This window comes from Tachysurus fulvidraco, chromosome 13 (genome assembly GCF_022655615.1).
Source record: "Tachysurus fulvidraco isolate hzauxx_2018 chromosome 13, HZAU_PFXX_2.0, whole genome shotgun sequence".
NCBI lineage: Eukaryota > Metazoa > Chordata > Actinopteri > Siluriformes > Bagridae > Tachysurus > Tachysurus fulvidraco.
The window spans coordinates 5,925,937-5,944,469 of NC_062530.1; the positions used below are offsets into that span (position 1 = coordinate 5,925,937).

Consider the following 18,533-nt stretch of genomic DNA (forward strand, 5'->3'; position numbering starts at 1 on the left):
AGCTGAAAACCACCTCATTTGTGTTTCCAAGTCTTCTATTCAAAATGTCCACACAAGTAACCTTAACATAATTAAGTTATTTTCTTTATTTATATATTCTTTTTCCTTCAAAATAACAATGAATGTCCAGCATTTTAGTCTCATATTATTCAGTTGATATAAAACCAGATTTTTTAATCTAAACATCCAAATATAATAGATAGTAAACATTGGCCAACTCATTACTGACCAAAAGCATTACAATTAAGAATGGTTGAACATAAGCATACAAACTAGGTATGGTGGAGTTAAAAAGCAAGTTATTTGACATGCAGCTCGTCTTGCCTGTGTGGGTAGGGTAGTGTAGTCAGGAACAGAAGATGGCAGCGTTATACATAGTACTTGCAATTCTATATGGCCTAGAAGGCTGTGCACAGCTGTCACTTACTGTATGTGCTTGCTGTGTATCTCATTCCAGATTTAGTCCCTTCACGCTTCTAGAAAACTTACTAGTAGTTTTTGGAGCATGACTGGGATCTGAGTGTGTGTGTGTGTGTGTGTGTGTGTGTGAGAGAGAGTGTGCGTGTGTGTGTGTGTGTGTGTGTGTGTGTGTGTGTGTGTGTGTGTGTGTGTGATTAACATTTTTTAAATAAAGGGCTAAGAAGCGTTTCCCTTCTTGCATTCTTTTCTAAATAATTTGCATGACTCTTACTACATTTACATTTACATTTATGGCATTTGGCAGATGCCCTAATCTAGAGCAACTTACATTTTTTTCTCATTTAATACAACTGAGCAATTGAGGGTTAAGAGCCTTAAAAAGGACAGCACATTACCTATCCTAGCCTATTACATAGCCTTGTCTTAGTCTGAGATGATCAACACCTCTCTTTGACTTAACAACAGTATTATACTTATTTAACATTAGCACTATCTGTAAATATTAATTTAAAAAGTAATGATCTGCAAGTATTACAAATTAGACTAAGACTGATGGTGCTGAGGGATTTCATCACCATTTTACAAACAAGCAAATCAAGAGCAAGACCAAGGTTTTTAGTCATTTAAGAGTAGACTGGGAAATGGTCATCACTTGACAGCATGCTCCTCTTCTGAGCCACACACCACCCCTACATCCTCAGCATGTGAGCAGTTGTGCTGGCCGACCAAAGCGTGTTTGCATTGCAGCAGTGTCTTCTCTGTTCCCTCGCACTCTACATCATCCAGCAGGATTCGGAGGTTAGTGGCAATACGTCCCATTTCGCTAGGTTTCGCCAGCCTCAGTGCTCTAGCAAAGCCCAGCTGCTTGCACACCACTGTTGCTGCCTTTTTGTCAAACAGGTCATCACATACTGTACTCCACTCACCCCTCACAAAGATCTCCACTCGTCCACGATCTGACAGGTTCGGATCAGGACCGACAAGCCTCACTAGCTTTCTGCGATGCCTTCTGCGAGCCCCTTTACCTCTTCTCTGCCCGTGTTTTCGACCTTTCCCTCTGCCACTTTTGTGAGGCCTGTCTGTAGGTTGGGATGTCTTCATGGAGTCTGAAGGAGCAGGCCTAGTGTTGGTGGTGGTTATAGAGGCAGTCCAGTATGGATGAGTGTTGCTGGAAGTGTGTGGTTGCTTGGTGTATGGACGTAATGTGGTTGGTGGAGGAGTCCTTCGAGGTGTCGTTTCTGATTTCACTTTCAAAGTGGTGATGTACTGTGGTCTTATTGTCGTGCTCTGGCTATGGAGTGGATGCACAGTCCCCATTGGTGACTGATTTCTCCTGAAAACACTAGGATTTGTCCTTACTGGTGTGAAAGTTGGCTTTGGAGCAGGAGTCAGTTGTTTTTTAGTAGGTGTTCTTGGTTTCAGAGTTGGTGTACTGATTTTTGGCTTTTGGGTAAAGATCCTTGGAGATGCAGTGGTAGGTTTTCTTGTTGTGGCCTGAGCCATAGTTGTGCTAGGTATAGTAGTTGCTTTTGTCTTAGGGGAAGCAGTGGTTGTAGGTTTTTTGTTGATCACAAACTCTGTAAAAGAAGACCAGATCATGGATTTTAAATTCATACCTATATTACATGTAATTGCATTGCATTGGCTCATTTGGCTGATGCTTTTAACCACACGACACTGAGGAATTTGACCTCACAACCTTCAGTAAGCCATAACCAATCACAACCACTTACCTGATTGATTAGATCAGATCTGACAGATTAAATCAATTGAAAATCTTCAAGCCAGTGCTTTCTGTTATTGTGACTGAAAGATCAGATTACAGATGTTTGGAACAGAGCTGAGATCGAGGTGACATTGATGCTGGTGATGGCACAAGCAAGATTTTTGGATCATAATTGGTACAAAATTTCTGTTATTTTTTTTTTTTAATTCAGTCATCTTCTGCAACCACTTTATCCTAACCTTTATCTTGAGTCATGGTGGATCCAGAGCTTATCCCATTAACACTGGGCAAGAGTCAGGAATGCACCCTGGATGGGTTGCCAGGTCATCACAGAGTACCACACATACATACACACATATTCACACTCAGGTGTAATAAATTGAGTAGCTAATTCAACTCCTGCCATGTTTATGGGCGGTGGGAAACCTCATCATATGTATCTATGTAATAACTTTAAGACTTATAAGGTACATAAAAGCTTCACCAGATAAGAGAAGAAAACAAGGGTTGAATTTCTTTGCAGATCCTCTTACCCTCTTTAGGATGAAAGTGAAGCAGTTTTCCCTTTATCTGAACAGGACTGGGTTTGATGCTGCACTTGCCTGGAGGTGCTCTCCTAAAAAGATATAATGACATGATATAAAATGTAGCTGCTCCAAAAGAACCATGTTATAGTAAACAGCTTGCAGGTCAGTAGTGTGTTAACCCAAAAATTATGGTATTTCTATAATCAGTCCAAACATCTACAGTATGAATGATTGTGTCAATGATACAGTATGAGTATTCAGTATTTCTCTAATATCCACAGTATGAATCTTTGAAAGATACTGGATATTATCATACATGTGTTACATGTGTTTTACAGTTTATACAGTTTCCACACTTTATTTTCTCAATATTATAGGCAGGGTCTTCGATTTTTGAGAAATGCTTCAGAAAACTGAGTTGGGACGAATTATAAACAAAAATCAAAACAAAAATCAAAACAAACGTGTAGCCAATGAGCAGAAAGGGGCGTGGCTTGTCAATATGCGGGCGAGAGTGTTCAGTGCGCATGTGTGACATTAGCAGAAAGCGGGTTTATGACATGGAGGATAAAAACAAAGAAAGAAAGCGAAGAAAGGCTTACGATAAGGCAAGAAGTAGGACATGTTAATTTAGGATCAGCTTTCCAGTGCTGGAGGGAAAGGAAGGAGCGGGAAGTTGGCCGTATATTCACAGATTGGAGTTTCCTGAGTCAATAACTCCTGAGCTAAACGCTGTTACTACACAAATAACACCTCTTTTCTATCATAGTAATGTAGAGAGGCAGCTACAAGCACGGTTTGCTAATAACAGCATTTAGCTCAGGAGTTATTGACTCGGAAAATCCAACTTTACTTAAGACGCCGAGGTGCTTTTTTCCTTCTCGATAGGTGATCGTATTGTTCTTCCCTTCAGCTATGATAATGACACATTTCTTTCCATTAGTTGCTTGGGTTACGTATGTATGTGTGGGTGGAGCTATCAATACAGGGGTGGGACCCATTTGGGTTAGGGGCGTGTTTGTTTTGGGGATTTTATATGTCGACATTGGCTTTCAAAAATCGTAGACCCTGCCTTTAGTATTGTATTATCAATATTACATTGACAAATATGAATCCTATTATCAATTCCTTTTGATTTTAGCCTACTACTCCATCACCTGGGGGAAATTATGCTAGAATATGTGCCCTAATATGTTGTTTCCTTTACTGTTTCAAAAAAAAATTCTATGGGATTGTGTTCGGTTGATTTTGCAGGCCAAGTTTGCATTTTACTCTATACACCAGAGTTTGGCTCTATACACTACAGTTATCATCCAGAATCAACTATCTGCTTTTATACTGAGTTCATTTTATCCACTTGCACCAACTATTGGCATTGTAGAATGAACCTACTGCTTCAAATTTGTCTCAGGGGATCTTACTGTTTCTGTTATTAGAGAATGAACTCAATATATCTAAGTCACACAACCGATACTTTGCAAGTACCTGGATGGATCCACTATCTTGTACACAACTCCCCCTCTGGAAGCTGCACTCGGTGTTCCTGTGGCTAGGAAGTACAGCTCACCTAAATGTAGGTGGGGGAAATACAAATTAAATCAAATACACAATTAAGAGATTATATGAAGAGGTTCTGTAATAAGGTTAGATCATTTTTGAGAAGATGAAATAATCTATGGTGTGTTCAAATGCTGCTTAAATTATTATTGTCATTATATAAAATAGTCCTTATATAAAGAATTTCCTAAAAAGGAAATACAATAAAATGTACAGAAAAGGGATTGCACCAGTGCACACAAGGTATACACAAGTGATGCAAATAAAGAATGGCAAAAAAAAATCGCCAGTGTAAAAATACATAGTAGATATTAATATCCAGATAATGTTATGAATACAGTATGAAAGCCCATTTGTTATTGCAAATTCAAGAAATTAAAAAAATGGGTTTAGCATGGATTGTATTTCTTTTCATTTTAGAATAACAAATGTTGGGAATCGTAAACTTTTTGCATGCCACATGGATGTGTAAGGCTAAAGGTCTAGCTGTAGCGTTAACGTTAGCTAGATACCTAGCATAGTTGCTGTTGACTTGTGATTTGTGGAACAAGGATTCTTTAAAAGCTTAGTCTTTTGCACTACAGCACAATTCCGGTTTATCATATTTGGACAACTTCATGCATCTTCGCTTGTATATTCAACAGAAATTTTTCATTTAATTAGTAATCTATTGTTTTTTAAATAGGTATTTGGAATCTGTAGATAACCTGACGGAAATCAAAATAATTAACAATGCATGGCCTCTCCACCCCCACCCCGCCCACCCCGAACACACACACACACACACACACACACACACACACACACACACACACACACACACACACACACACACACACACACACACACACACACACACACACACACAGCTACTCCTCAAGGTTACCTGCCTCATCTTCACCAAAGGAAATGATGTACTTGTAGTAGCTGTTGATCAGTTTTGGAAAGCGGCATGTCTTGTCCCTGCCCATGCATATTTCTGTGTATTCCCATTCTCCAGTATTTGTGTTCTCCTTAAGAGACATGAGTCGTCTGGGTTCAAACAGAAAACAAAATCAGATTTTCATAAAACAGAAATGACCATGAAATAAAAATGGTTAAAAAAAACAATTGTTAATTAATGACTGATTTTACATGTGCTTGTTTTTACATTTGCAAGTGTTTGTTTTCTGCAGAAGAAACACATCTGTGTTGTAATTGTGAAAAAGAGCAGGGATTTTTTAAGACCTGTAAACAAATCAGTATCAGGGTGGTGTGATGCGGCCTGCTGCAAAGAGTTACCACTACCAACCTAAAATTGGTAATTTTCCAATAATTGCTTGTCACAAGGTGTTTTAATCCAACACTAAACATTTGTGTATCTATTAGAAAATGAAACGTCATACTTTTTATCCACTTATAGCAACATTTAGTTAAAAATAAAGTTTAGTTAAAAATAACAGATACTAACAGTCTTTCCTTCACCATCCTAATTTTTTTCTCTCTTCCAACATGAAGACTTTGGAACTTGGGATAATTAACAAAGCTTTATGTCCAAAAGATATCAAGCACTCACACTGGAGTCTCCTTCCAAAAATGCTATATACAAATGCTAGATACTTATACACTTATAGCAAAAAAACCTCACCAAATTACAATTACATATATTCTTTAAGCATTCTAGTCTATGCAAAGTCCTTGATATTCATTTCCCTGAGCGAGTGGTTGCTATAAAAGTTTTTTCCACATATTTTATAAAATTACTCCAATTTGCAGACTATATGAGAAACAATTATGAAAACATAAATAGCATGGCCACTGTACCCGCTCATGAAATCCCCAAAGATGTAAAGACCATTAAGATTTGGCATCTCACAGCCCCTGTAGATGTAGCCACCAGTCACTGACTTCCCAAGTTTATGTGGATAAGCAAAAATTGGCAGGATGTCATCTGGGAAAATTAAGCAAAAATGGCAGAAAATCATTACAGATCAAAATACGTGCATTTTAGAGAAAAGAGCATTTTTCTCTAAGCCCAATTTTAGTTAAGCCCGAGTTAATCCAGACGTACATTTTCTATTAAAAGTCGAGCAATGTTAATTTTAAACCGTTTTTACTTGTATTTTTTGATATGTGTTAGGTCCATATGTGTTTGTGTTGTGTCGGGAATGTGAAAATGAACTGCTACCTCCCCTGTCAGCTCTAGCCACTTAAAAGAAATAAGCATCAGTTAGAAAAGCTGCTCAGAGTGACGTAGAAATGATCGAGCTCATCACTATTCATGAGCTCTCCCACTTGAGACCACGCCCACGGAATTCGTGTAGCTCAGTGAGTTTCCTATACAGCAAGGATGGCAGAACGTCAACATACCTGAAGAAGCCATTCTGTCGCAATTCCAGGTGATTGTAAACAAAGTTCCTCTAGCCTAGGCTACTTATTGCGCTGGGTGAATGAATAGTCATGCTCTCATATCCTAGCGGTTAGCCAATCAGAGCCAAGCAGCATAGCTCATTGAATATTAATGAGAACTGGCGCAAATCGAGCTGAGTCTTCCTGCACGCTTTCTATACCACAGTAGAATGGCTTGAAACAAGGTAACCACAAAAAATGTTACAGAGTCCATGGTAAACTTCAGACATTACCACAAACGTGAAATACGTGTGGCAGTGCATTTTTAAGAATATTTGTAATAGATATAAAATACAAAAAATGTTATAAATCCCAAGCACAAAACTTTTCCCATTCTCTTTAATAATCAATTTGGGTTAAATGAACATGCGTGGTCTGGGTGAAAAGACCCCTGAACCCTGAATGAAAGAACAGTTTGAATAATCAAAAACCTTTTCAGAAAAAAAAAGGCAGAGCTGGAAAGATTGTCTTACCCAATGAAGAGTTCAAACAGAGTTTCTTGTCATAACAGGAGAACCCTTCCTTTGCTCTCCATCCGTAGTTGCCCCCTTTTTCAATCATATCCACTTCCTCATACTTGTTCTGGCCAACATCTCCACAGAACATGCGACCCTGTCCATGGCCTGTGATCGGGTCTCCTCTGTCAATGGAGCAGCGCCACATGTTCCTTACTCCAAAGGCATAGATCTCTGGCTTTGTGTCTTTCTCCCCAAGGAAAGGGTTATCAGAGGGGATGCTGTATGGGGCACCATCATCATTGTTGTCCACATCAATTCGTAGAGCTTTGCCTAGTAGTGTGGATCTGCAAAATGTGAACAAATGTTCGTATTGTTCTTCATATAAAGCATTTTCAAACATATATGAAGCTGGCACAGAGTGAGATGACAAAGAGTTTCTCCTAAACCCAAGGTGCAATATACACCTGCGACAATGTAGAACATACATACACCACAATCACAAAACATTTACCATGGCAACAAGACATTAAAAATACAACAAATCAAATAGCTGTATCATTAAATTAAGGTTTACTCCTCAGCGGTGTTTTGCAAATACTTTCTATGTCCACAAGTGCCCTCCAGCCTCTCCGGTTTTCTTCCCAAAACATTCAGGTAGGTGGTTTGTCAAAAAAACATTGCTCCTAGGTGTGAGTATATAAATGAGTGTTTGAATGGTGCCTTGAATTATGTGAATGAGTATTTGGATGGTATCCCACCCAGAGGTGTAATTACACCTCATGCTTTTTGTTGCTTAAAAAGACTTCAGATCCTCCTTCATCATGATCAGATAAAGCACTTAATAATGATGAGTAAATGAATGGAGGAATAAATGCTTTCTCTGAAGCAGAGCCTCAGTCCATTGCACTACAGTATGTATCCTATGTTGGCTACTTTAAACATGACACCTTTCTTTCCTCTCAGTTTTTCAAGTCACATACAGAAATGAAAATGGTTCTAGTTGGCTGTTACTTTTCAATGTAATTCAATTCATTTCAATTTATTTGTATAGTGCTTTTAACAATTTCCCATTGTCTCAAAGCAGCTTTACAGATGTATGGAAACATAAGAGAGAGAAAATGAAATAAATGTATAATAATAATAATAATAATAATAATAATAATAATAATAATAATAATAATAATAATAATAATAATAATAAATTTAAAATAAAATTAATTTAAAAAAGATTAACACAATTTAAAAAAGATTAACACAATTTAAAATACATTACAATAATAAAAATACAATATATCTATCCCTAGCCCTAATGAGCAAGCCGGAGGTGGCGACATCAAGGAAAATCTACCTGAGATGATACTACAGCTTATATTGCTGCTCAAAATGTGCACAGTGTCAGAAATCACATTAATATTCCTAACGAGATTCAAGGGAGTTTGCGGTACATCTGGGATGACTGACGATATGCACAGGTAGCATGACACTAAACTAGCATCTATAAACTTAAATTATCTTGTTAGCAAGAGTAGACTTGTAGTTCAAATGTGAAGAAGTACATCTGATATAAAGCATGTGTTGGGGTTAGGATGGATATTTGTGTGCATTTTATTTGTATCCAAATTAGTTTTTAAGTTCCTAGTCATTCATCATTTAAATTTAAATCCATTAGATACAGATAAACATAACGAGGAACATAAAGGGATTCCAAAGACGATGTCAGTGTGAGAATAACAGCGTGAGAATAAACACATTAGGAATGACAAAAAGTGTTACATGGAAAAATTTTACAGTCTAAGGCAAATCTGTAAATTTGTCTAGAAAATCGATCTGAAATCTAGATAAATCAGGTCAGACCGTTTTCACCTTCCGGTGCAAAATCTACAAAAGAAAAGAAAACCAAAAAACTTCCACATTTGTACATGTTGACGTGTCATTTAGAATTATTGAATTGTTACTAAAAGAATATTTTGTCTTTAAAACGTCTTTATTTTAAGCAGTTTTATTCCACTCTTTCTTGTATTTATTTATTTTTTTTATTTAGCAAATTGTGAGGATCTTCTGTGCAAAGCGTTTAGTTAAGTTTTCATTAGGGTTTAGATCTGGACTTCATCTTCTGTTGACTTGGAAAGTGAAATTTGTCTAGTTGTCTAGAAGAAGTCTACAGGTTTTCTGTCAAAACAAATCGGTATTTGGAACATCCCTTATTCTATCTTGGTGCATGGTATTCTTTGCGTGATAAGCGGCTTCAGTTTAGCCACCATTTAGGTCTCTTGTCAGCTTCCCTGCTAATTTTTATTCCTATTCTTTTGTTAAATTTGGGGGGACATCCTGTTTACTGTCATTGAGGTGCCTCATTTTCTCCACTTGTTGATGATGGCATTAACTGTGTTCCTCTGTACTTGTAATGTTTCGGAAACTCTCTGGAATCATGTTTTTCTTTGTTTTTCACTTGAATTTTATTGGGTGTTATATCACATTAAAGGTAAAAAAAAAATCTGAAACGATTTATCTCTATTTTATTGTTTTTGCACAGTTTTTGCTGGAGTGGGTACAAATTTTATATTCACTTTACATTGCAGCTGAAGTCTGCCATAAGTAGTTGCTGCGACTTCAATGCCTTGTGGTAGCTCTTGAAGCAGTTGCTGTGCGCCACAATGAGACATTTAACACATAGTCTCCATATTACCACTCTGCACTTTATCCAAAGTGCTGGTCATTGACGTCTTCATCTTGGCACCCACGTTCTAAAGCCATAGTTTACACTGTGTGAATACGGCAGACCCTTTTTCTAAAGGTAAACTGTGTTTTATAGTGGCACTGTGCCGCTCTCTGTAGATTCACTGGTCATTGCTAGGGAAGCCAGGCTGCCAGAGCCAACACTAATATTTTGAGGATATGTCTCCGTCTGAATGAATGTACATTGGTGCCTAAGGGTAAATGTTTGCCAAACACCCTGGACAGTCACCAGCTGAGGTAACACATGGCTAATTTTCCTTTCCAAAAGTAAGTTATGGGTTCCTTGCTTTGAATATTTACAGATGTTAATGGATAAATGGGTCATATGGAAATCTCTAAAGGATTCTAGTACAAAGGATGCAATGGAGTCCGACTCATTATCAACAGTAACAAGACATTGCTGTCTTTTCTATTTCATCCTCTCTACTTGTGCAGATTTGATAAATGTACATTATTTTAATAACTACAACTATGCTAAACTATTTGCACCATTCTGTGCTCTCATAATCTGCACCTTTACTGGTCACAAGGCTGTTAATCTTAAGGACCATTAATATACCTTTAATTAACATTTTAAATTAAGCTTTAAAATGCATACTCAACTATCCCATGGCAAAGATACTACAGTGCATTGGAAAGGAGAGCCTGAAGGACCAAACAAAAAAGGTTTTTACTCTAATGATGTTAGGGAATGGGTGGTTGAGGTGTAATGAAATGCCTCAGAAAAGCAACCTCTTTCTTGAATAATTTAAGTGCGCCAAATATCTATATCTGTATCTGGATTTTATCTTAAGCTGGGTGCCATGAAAAAAGAAAAGGGTGTCTTTTCTTTCTTTCTTTCTTTTTTTTAATCCACCCTATTTTCCCAAAATATAAACAGACTAATAGGCTTGTTTAAGTCACTGCAACCCTAACCAGGCAGTTACTATGGATGAATTAACAAATAAACATGGTTTTACTTTTTTCCACAAGCTTTATATTTAGGTCTGAATGCTTGCTCAGATCCTCTAATCTTCTAATCAGAGGCCAGGTGAACCTTTCTGATAAGCTTGTCCTTCATTTGCATCAATTTAGACCACATTATCTGTTCCTTCTATATTAAACCTTCATATTCAGTTACATTCTTAATACAAAGCTGCTTTATTCTAGTTATTGCCTCACTGGTTGAAAGTACTTATTTCTTTCTATTTTGGGAAATCGACTAAGTTCATTACATTTTACCAAAGTTATAGATTTGTTTAGTGTGTCTTTTGTCGCAACTGGATTATAAAAAATATCCTGTGAACAAGATAAGATACACTTAAGTATTTTTCTCTAAGAGTGCTGCCCTATTATAAAGACCTGTGATTTATATTACTGGAAATGTTTATAGGAAAAATAAATAACTGTGATCTGACAAAAGTTCACATACTTGTTTTGGGAATTCCCAAATTTGCCAAAGGGGTCTCCTGCTTTGCCTCCATCTCCTATGAAGATATAAAGAAAGCCATCCAAACCAAACAGAAGCTGGCCTCCATTGTGGTTTGATGCCGGTTCAACAACTTCCAAAAGGGTCCTGTTAACAAAAATAATCACTATTATAGAAAGCCACAAAAACCACAATAGTTTGTTTTATTATTCAAATTTAATGGTGTATAATGTATTTGAATTAAGTGAGCAATAACAAACTTCAGACCATGCAAACAATGCACACTGGGGGAAGTGATGTGGCATGATGGACTACTCGTGCTACTACTGCATATATTAAAGCGCTCGCCCTAATGTGTTATAACAATAAAGGGAGACTTAAATGGTGGACACTCAACATAAACAGAGATTTAAGAAAGTGTGTAAGTGCATTGTTGATGTAGAACAGAAGCGGTTTATTTGAAATTTTCAAAATGTTCAAGCTTTTTTTTGTGTTATTTACTTTAAAAGAGAGAAAAAGAGGCTGTCAAGTGAACGGATGTTTATAGCTGCTGTGCTTGTTGGTACAACATTATGTCAAGCTTGTCGTTTATTACTTTCCTATGAAAGGACACGCTGTCATGGTGCATTCTTTAGTCATAGTGTATAACTTCTAATGAATAAATTGTTATTTTAAAGATTGAAAGTGTGTGAATTTTAGTGTGCAGCTTTGACATTGGTGCTCTGAAACTGTTTTCAGTTTCTGTAGCTGAAATATATATGACTATACTGTGGAAATTTAATTAAAATAAACTCATTATTATCTCCATTCAGCTCACCTCTCAGAGGAGTGATCCAGCATGTTCATATCCGTGTTTGACAGAAGGAACTCGCTGATCCTTATCCTCTCCTGCTTGTTCACAGACACGGAATAATAGACATATGCCTTCTTAACCAAGCTGAACCTGGGGTGCAGGGCGATACAGAGAAATCCACGTTCATCCCCAGACCACGGTGAGGTCAACACAGCCTTGGTGAGGTTTAAGAAGGGCCTGTCAATCCTTGAGCCATTTGGCAGGTAAGTCCATACGTAGCCCAGCTGCTCAGCTATGAAGAAGCGATGTGTGCCATCATTTGCATGCACCATTGCCACTGGATTACGCAGGCCATTTGCTACTTCCTGTAGGCACAGCTGAATGCAGCCCTTGGGATCGGACTGAACGCTTCCCAGGTTAGCGTTTAACTCGTCGCTGGCAAGAACGTTGGGATAGCAATACTCTGGATCCTTCAGCTCCAAAAAGTCACAGAATTTATCACGATCCTCCTCAATGATGGTAGTGATGTTGTTGTCTGTCAGCAGACTAAGTGTGTAACGGCAGTGTTGCCAGAAATCAGAACAGTAGTCACGGCAAAGGCCAGGGAGTTCACGCATGGGAGTATTCGCATCCTCAGCATCGTACAGATGAGCTGCATAAGGAGAACATTCCTACAAGATGGAACATATTCGGATTTAGTGTTAACTGTCATGACATATGATCAAATAAAATGTACATTAAAATATCCAAATAATTCTTTTAATTCCTTTTAAAAAAATACCAAGTATAAAATACCACAGGTTAGCAATATAATAAAAAAAAAATATCAATTTGACAATTTGTAAATTGTAAAATTTGCATTAGTTGATTGAAACAAAAAAAAATGGCTCGGATGATACATTTAAAAAGGGAATGTCTTTAACAGAACAGGTTGGAATATCATTAATGATTATTTTATAAGGAAATATAATTCAAAAATGAACATGTAAAAAACAGGAATACAGGGTATACATGGAAACTGAGATTTTTTGGGGTTTTTTTGTTCAGTGGTTTATGGTTGTTCTTGCTTTTTTAATTTAAAAATTAGATTTAGCTTTGTATAGTTAAGAAAAGAAAAGAAAGAAACTCATCTATCCCTTAATAACATTTCATTTGGTCTTTATAGCAGAAAAAGTAATAGTCATTGCATTGATTTATGGGATATATGGCACAATATGACTGTGCCAGGTTAGATACCTTCTTCAGGCACTCTCAAGTTTCCTTTTCTTACTTACTGAAAATAAACTGAAATCCTATTATTAGTATATATGGAGAATTCTGCAGATATACTCATATAGCAGATTTCATATATTCATCTAACATTCTGAGTCTTAACTTAAAAAGACAAGAAAATGGAAAAATTTTGCGGCCCCCCATCTCTCTCTCTCTCTCTCTCTCTCTCTCTCTCTCTCTCTCTCTCTCTCTCTTTCTCTCTCTCTCTCTGAACTCCCTCCTGAAACGTGCCACTCTGCACGTTCATCTTTGTTGAGTTCCCAGAATTTAGTTCAGTAGCTAGTGATGGATACTTGGGATATAAATACATCAGCTCATGGGCACATTGGCTAGTCCAAGCTCTTATTACCTTTCGGCCACAACTCCACACCCATCACTACATCGACCTCAACAACAATGTCTTACATCTACACCCAAGCAAATCATCCCAAATGATTATAATGGGTTTACAACAATAAAACCAAATTAACATGACTAGGATTTATTGCTTCACAAGCTGGCAGAATTGTAAAGATTTATATATTTAATGGTATAGAAGTTTCCCTACTTTGATTAAAATTGAAACTAAACTTATTCCCATTTTAAAGGTTATTTATGGTAAACTGAAATGTCTGGTGCATGTTAAACCACACATGCCATGGATTATGTAATGTCTCTGCCTTAGTTTATCTGGGTGAAAATCTTAAAGTCTTGAGGACTTCCTGCTTTACCTCACTTCTAATCTTGACAGCGTTTGATTATATGTGGAACAAAGTATTTATTTCAACTATATACAATTATCCACCTAAAATTTCACCCAAACCTTGTCATGCTTTCCAGCTCTCCAGCTCTCTTCTACTTTTTGGAAATATAATGTTTTACTTTGTAATTCTTCTGTAATTCGATAAACAGGAACAAAAGCAAAAATATTGTCATGATTGTCCTTTCAACACCCAGCAGCACATCCCAGACTTTATCAATTTTCACAAATATTCATCATCACCTCTTTCCATTTTTGTGTTTAGATTACATTGACATTCGATAATTGGAAAGCTCTGCAGGTGATTGTGATTTTAGATCAGTCAAACTCCACTGGGTTTTTGTATAGATTGAAAACAGATGGTTCCCCAATACTAAACTAACAGCCGCCACATTTGGTGCATTCCACTAAGCCTTTAAAACCAGTGAGCTACATTCTATACGGTGACTAAGTGGGAATCTCTCTTCTACTATGATTTGCAAAAAAACAAAGACATGTCATCAATTCTTTCATGAAATATAACAACCAAAAGGTTGATTTGTAAAGTGCCTTTGCTCTAAATTAAACATTTAAATATGGCTTCCTGACACTGCTAGGTTATGAGTCACTGTGGTGCTGCTTAAGTCTGTATTATCTATTTTGTTTCTATCTGTCTATATATCACCTAAAAAATATTTTATTAAACAGGTTATTTACTTACATTAGTCATTTTACCCTGGTTTATCTTGTAGCTTGATATGTAAAGTGTGATTTATATATATATATATATATATATATATATATATATATATATATATATATATATATATATATATATATATATATATATATATATAGAGTCTTAGTATTAAAACAGAAAAGAAAGAAAGAAAGAATGTTAAGATGCATGCTATTAGCCATTAGCACTTAGTTAAACACACAAAAGAAATTAAATTAGTTAAATATCCAGATCCAGAGTTCCAAAAAATCCAGAGATCCTAAGGATTCAGAGATCCAAAAGATCCAGTTGCAATGTTTGCTACTCAATTTGGAAAACAGCCATCTAAAGTAGATAGTGAGCTACATTATATATTTCAATTCCTGCTTATTTTTATATACAGTCACAAGTAAATATTTTCTACATTTCAGAATCATGCCACAATGTACAGTATAAACAGGATAGAATAGCAGATAAAGACTATTAAGGATAAATCCTGTTTTGCATTTTAAGCCTAATGCTTTGGCAAAACTTTGTTTTTTTAGCCACCATAAATTCTGCATCTGTGTCAAACCGCTAATCTTCAACTGCATATGCGTCATACAGCAAATCTTCATTTTCATTTATTATTCTTTCTTTTTACTGTCCTCCATCTTCTTCATATATCTAATTGATGGTTTTTTTGTATTACTTACTTAATAGCCCTGGCCACTGTCTGAGGTTACGAGAGATGCTGTTCCAGATTTGAAAGGAAGATGATGTTTTGGTTCACCCCAGAAATCTACTGCCACACAAGCAGCTCCCTGTAGCTGAGATAAATGTCCCAACAAAGACTGTCATTGAGCAAAGCTTCCTCTCTAAGTGGTCAAGGGAATGAGATACTTCCTCAGCAGACCGCACTATAGAGGATCAGAGCGGTATAACAAAACGCCATTGTTGAATTGGTTTGAATGTGTCCCAAAAGTGCTTAAGGTTGTATTTTTATTCTTATCTGTTAAAGGCATTGCCAGAATGGCTGGTTTTGTGCTATATGATTTAGATCCAAATAGATCAAGGCAGACTAGGCACGAAACAGGCATGAGTCAGACTTGGGTTTGCATAATGATATGTTGTGCTGTTCTAAATCTATGTGTATTTATTTGCCCATGATGAGATAAGGATGGCTGAAATCCACCATGCACACCTTTATATTTAGACACTTAATGCCCTTGTGAAGTGTGTTTGAGTTTATACTTTTACTTGAAGAACAAACCAGTTGTTATCATTTTTGGTCATGTCCTTTATCAGCATGATGCAAATCTTGGACACAAGAAGACTGATATAATGGTTGATTTACTGGATAAAGATAAAATGTATTCCAAATTTATAAGGGAAACTGTGAAACCTTGAAACCCCAAAAATAATTAATTCTCATGTAAAACCTACCATTCATTCAGAACACATGAGGACACAGTGACATAAGGTCTTCACTGTAATCATGACTTTGTGCAAGTCTCTGTTTCAAATATTTCAATATGCTCAACACATGATTCCTGTACACTGTTTAAGCAGAAGAATATTTAAATGTTATACATGTCAGATTTGGTTCTTTTGATGAATTAGCTATTGGTTTCCAAACACGATGCCCCACAGTGATGAGAGGCCTGGCAGACCAAACTCTGTCTTACCTGGCAGAGGATGTTGCGGATGAACTTCCCACAGGCCATGAACCCAGAGTGATCAAAGTAATCCATAATTTGGTCAAATCTGTATGAAATCTGTTTGTCTTGCTCCAAATCACAGCAGCCAAACTTGGCATACTCCTTGCAGAAGAGCAGCGGCTCGTGAGGTTGAAAAGGAGGCTTGTAGTCCAGACACTGCGGGTGGGCATCTGTATGCAGGAAGCTCAATAGGAACCAAAGCAGAATGTGGAGAAGTCCAACTCTCCAGAGTCTTAACATACTCATGGCCATGAAGAAAATGAAAGCAGAAGCTCCAGCCAACAAAGGTATGAATTATATGGAATTTTCTTTTGTGTGTACGCTGCTCTAGCTGCTGAATTATTCGTGGGTTAACTTGGACGGCTGTCAGCGCTCTCACACATGCACACACACACTTTCATTGAACATGTGCTCTGGTGGAGAGAGAGAATGAACAGCTTGAAGTCACACAAGGCCGTCTCATTCAACAGTCTGAGCTCCAGCCACATGTACACACACACACACATACACACTCCTCTCCTCCCTCCTTCTCGTGTCTACCCCTTTCTCCTCCTCTCATTCCCGCCTTCTTACTCTTTCTCCGTTTTCTCAAGCAAAGGCATTCCTACTCATTGTGACTGGCCTCTATCACAAACTTGTAGTCACTTTCACTTCATACGTTGAATCTCTCCTCATACTGTAGCGGTGTAATGATATGTCACAATGCAATCTGGTTTACAATACGATTCCTGGCTCCACAATTCATTTCAATTCTCAGTCTGAATTTGAATGAATAACAATTTGGACTAAAATCATGGTCTTCTGAATCATAAAGAAGGCAAAACATCCATTTTTGTTTGCAGAAAATTAAATTAATCAATTTGCTGAACAGATTAATTAATTAATTAATCACAGGCTCCCCGTGACCCGAGGTAGTTCGGATAAGCGGTAGAAAATGAATGAATTAATTAATATTGTAATAAACATGTACCATGGGTTCACCTTATCTTAATAAATATTATATCTTTAGCAGTACTTTAGGCATTATTTTAACCAGAAATAGACCTCCAGATAAATATTCAGCTAAAATGCTTAAGTTCTATGACCATTTTCTTGGGCAGCATAGATAGCAGAATGATGGGGCTGATGGTCCTTGAAAGCAAGATTAGATTTTAGAGGACACAGCTTTAAAGCTGAAGGCTTTAATCTGCCAGTTGCCCCACATTTATGTATTGCACTGGTTATTAAATATATGCAGTGATGTAAGGAATTAAAGGGAAGCATCTCAGCCTCTTATACAGGCTCTCAAGTCATCATACAGAGAGCCTGTATAAGAGCTTTAACCATGGTTCAGCTAAAAACAAACTTTTCAAATCAATTGTCTCTAAGAGTACGAGTCTACTACAAGTCCTTGAGATGCTTCCTTTTTTTGTGAATTCCCCAAGCTGTATTATATTAATCAGATAAGAAAAGAAGTTTTGTCCAAATGTTTCAAATAGAAAGTAATTAGGGAGGATCATATGAGGAAGCAGGTGTCTTTGCCAGAAACCGTTATTGCACTTCTCTATAGTTTATTTGCACTCATTCTTAAACTCAGCACTATATTGTGCCACTGGTATGCAGTTAAAAGAACTAGAAAGTTTGGGATTTGCTTCATGTGGTGTCAGAATTGCTAGATCTAGATCTTAGACATAGCCTAGTCACTTTCAAACAACAGACAGCGGCTAATTTCAAAACAAGGTTTATGGTGTCTTGTTGAGTAGCCTTGGTTGTTTGTTGTTGCTGAATTTAGTTAGTTTGCAGCTGTCGGGTTTCATGGTTTCATTGCTGTCCTCATTGAATCTGTCTGGGACAATAATAGTTAAAACAAGAATTTGCTTTATGTGGGAGATTTCTAAATCAAGCTTTGATGATGTGGTTGAATATAATCACAACTTGAGGGTATTGTCAAAACAGTGTTTGTTGGTATTTGTTGCAGAGTCACAGAATACACCCACGTTACCCCTTAACTGGTCAGAATAAAAACGGGGTGGGAATTTTTGGGAACATACAAATTAACATAAGCTAGCTATTCAGCTAGCAAACTTGCTATAAACTTGCTATCAGGATCTATTTTCACTAGTGGAGCAAAAA

General features: G+C 37.0%; 1 protein-coding gene across 1 annotated transcript; it reads right to left on the reverse strand.

Annotated features, from left to right (window-relative positions):
• Positions 1–71: 71 nt before the first annotated feature.
• Positions 72–16,920, reverse strand: si:ch211-136a13.1 (HHIP-like protein 1). Its single transcript, XM_027175672.2, has 9 exons — positions 16,389–16,920; positions 12,038–12,684; positions 11,224–11,367; positions 7,092–7,420; positions 6,034–6,160; positions 5,117–5,262; positions 4,159–4,240; positions 2,680–2,762; positions 72–1,997 (listed from the first exon to the last, which is right to left on the reverse strand). Exons 1-9 carry the CDS (start codon positions 16,671–16,673, stop codon positions 1,069–1,071), a joined length of 2,772 nt encoding a protein of 923 aa, XP_027031473.2. The 5' UTR covers positions 16,674–16,920; the 3' UTR covers positions 72–1,068.
• Between the last annotated feature and the right edge of the window lie 1,613 nt (positions 16,921–18,533).

What these genes read in the sequence shown, in the direction of transcription:
- si:ch211-136a13.1 (XM_027175672.2), bottom strand. Translation starts at nt 16,673, where the DNA reads ATGGCCATGAGTATGTTAAGACTCTGGAGAGTTGGACTTCTCCACATT. An exon ending in TTTGGGAATTCCCAAAACAA is followed by an intron (nt 7,421 to 11,223) that starts GTATGTGAACTT and finishes CACATTTTGCAG; the next exon opens with ATCCACACTACTAGGCAAAG. An exon ending in AAGATAGTGGATCCATCCAG is followed by an intron (nt 2,763 to 4,158) that starts GTACTTGCAAAG and finishes ATATCTTTTTAG; the next exon opens with GAGAGCACCTCCAGGCAAGT.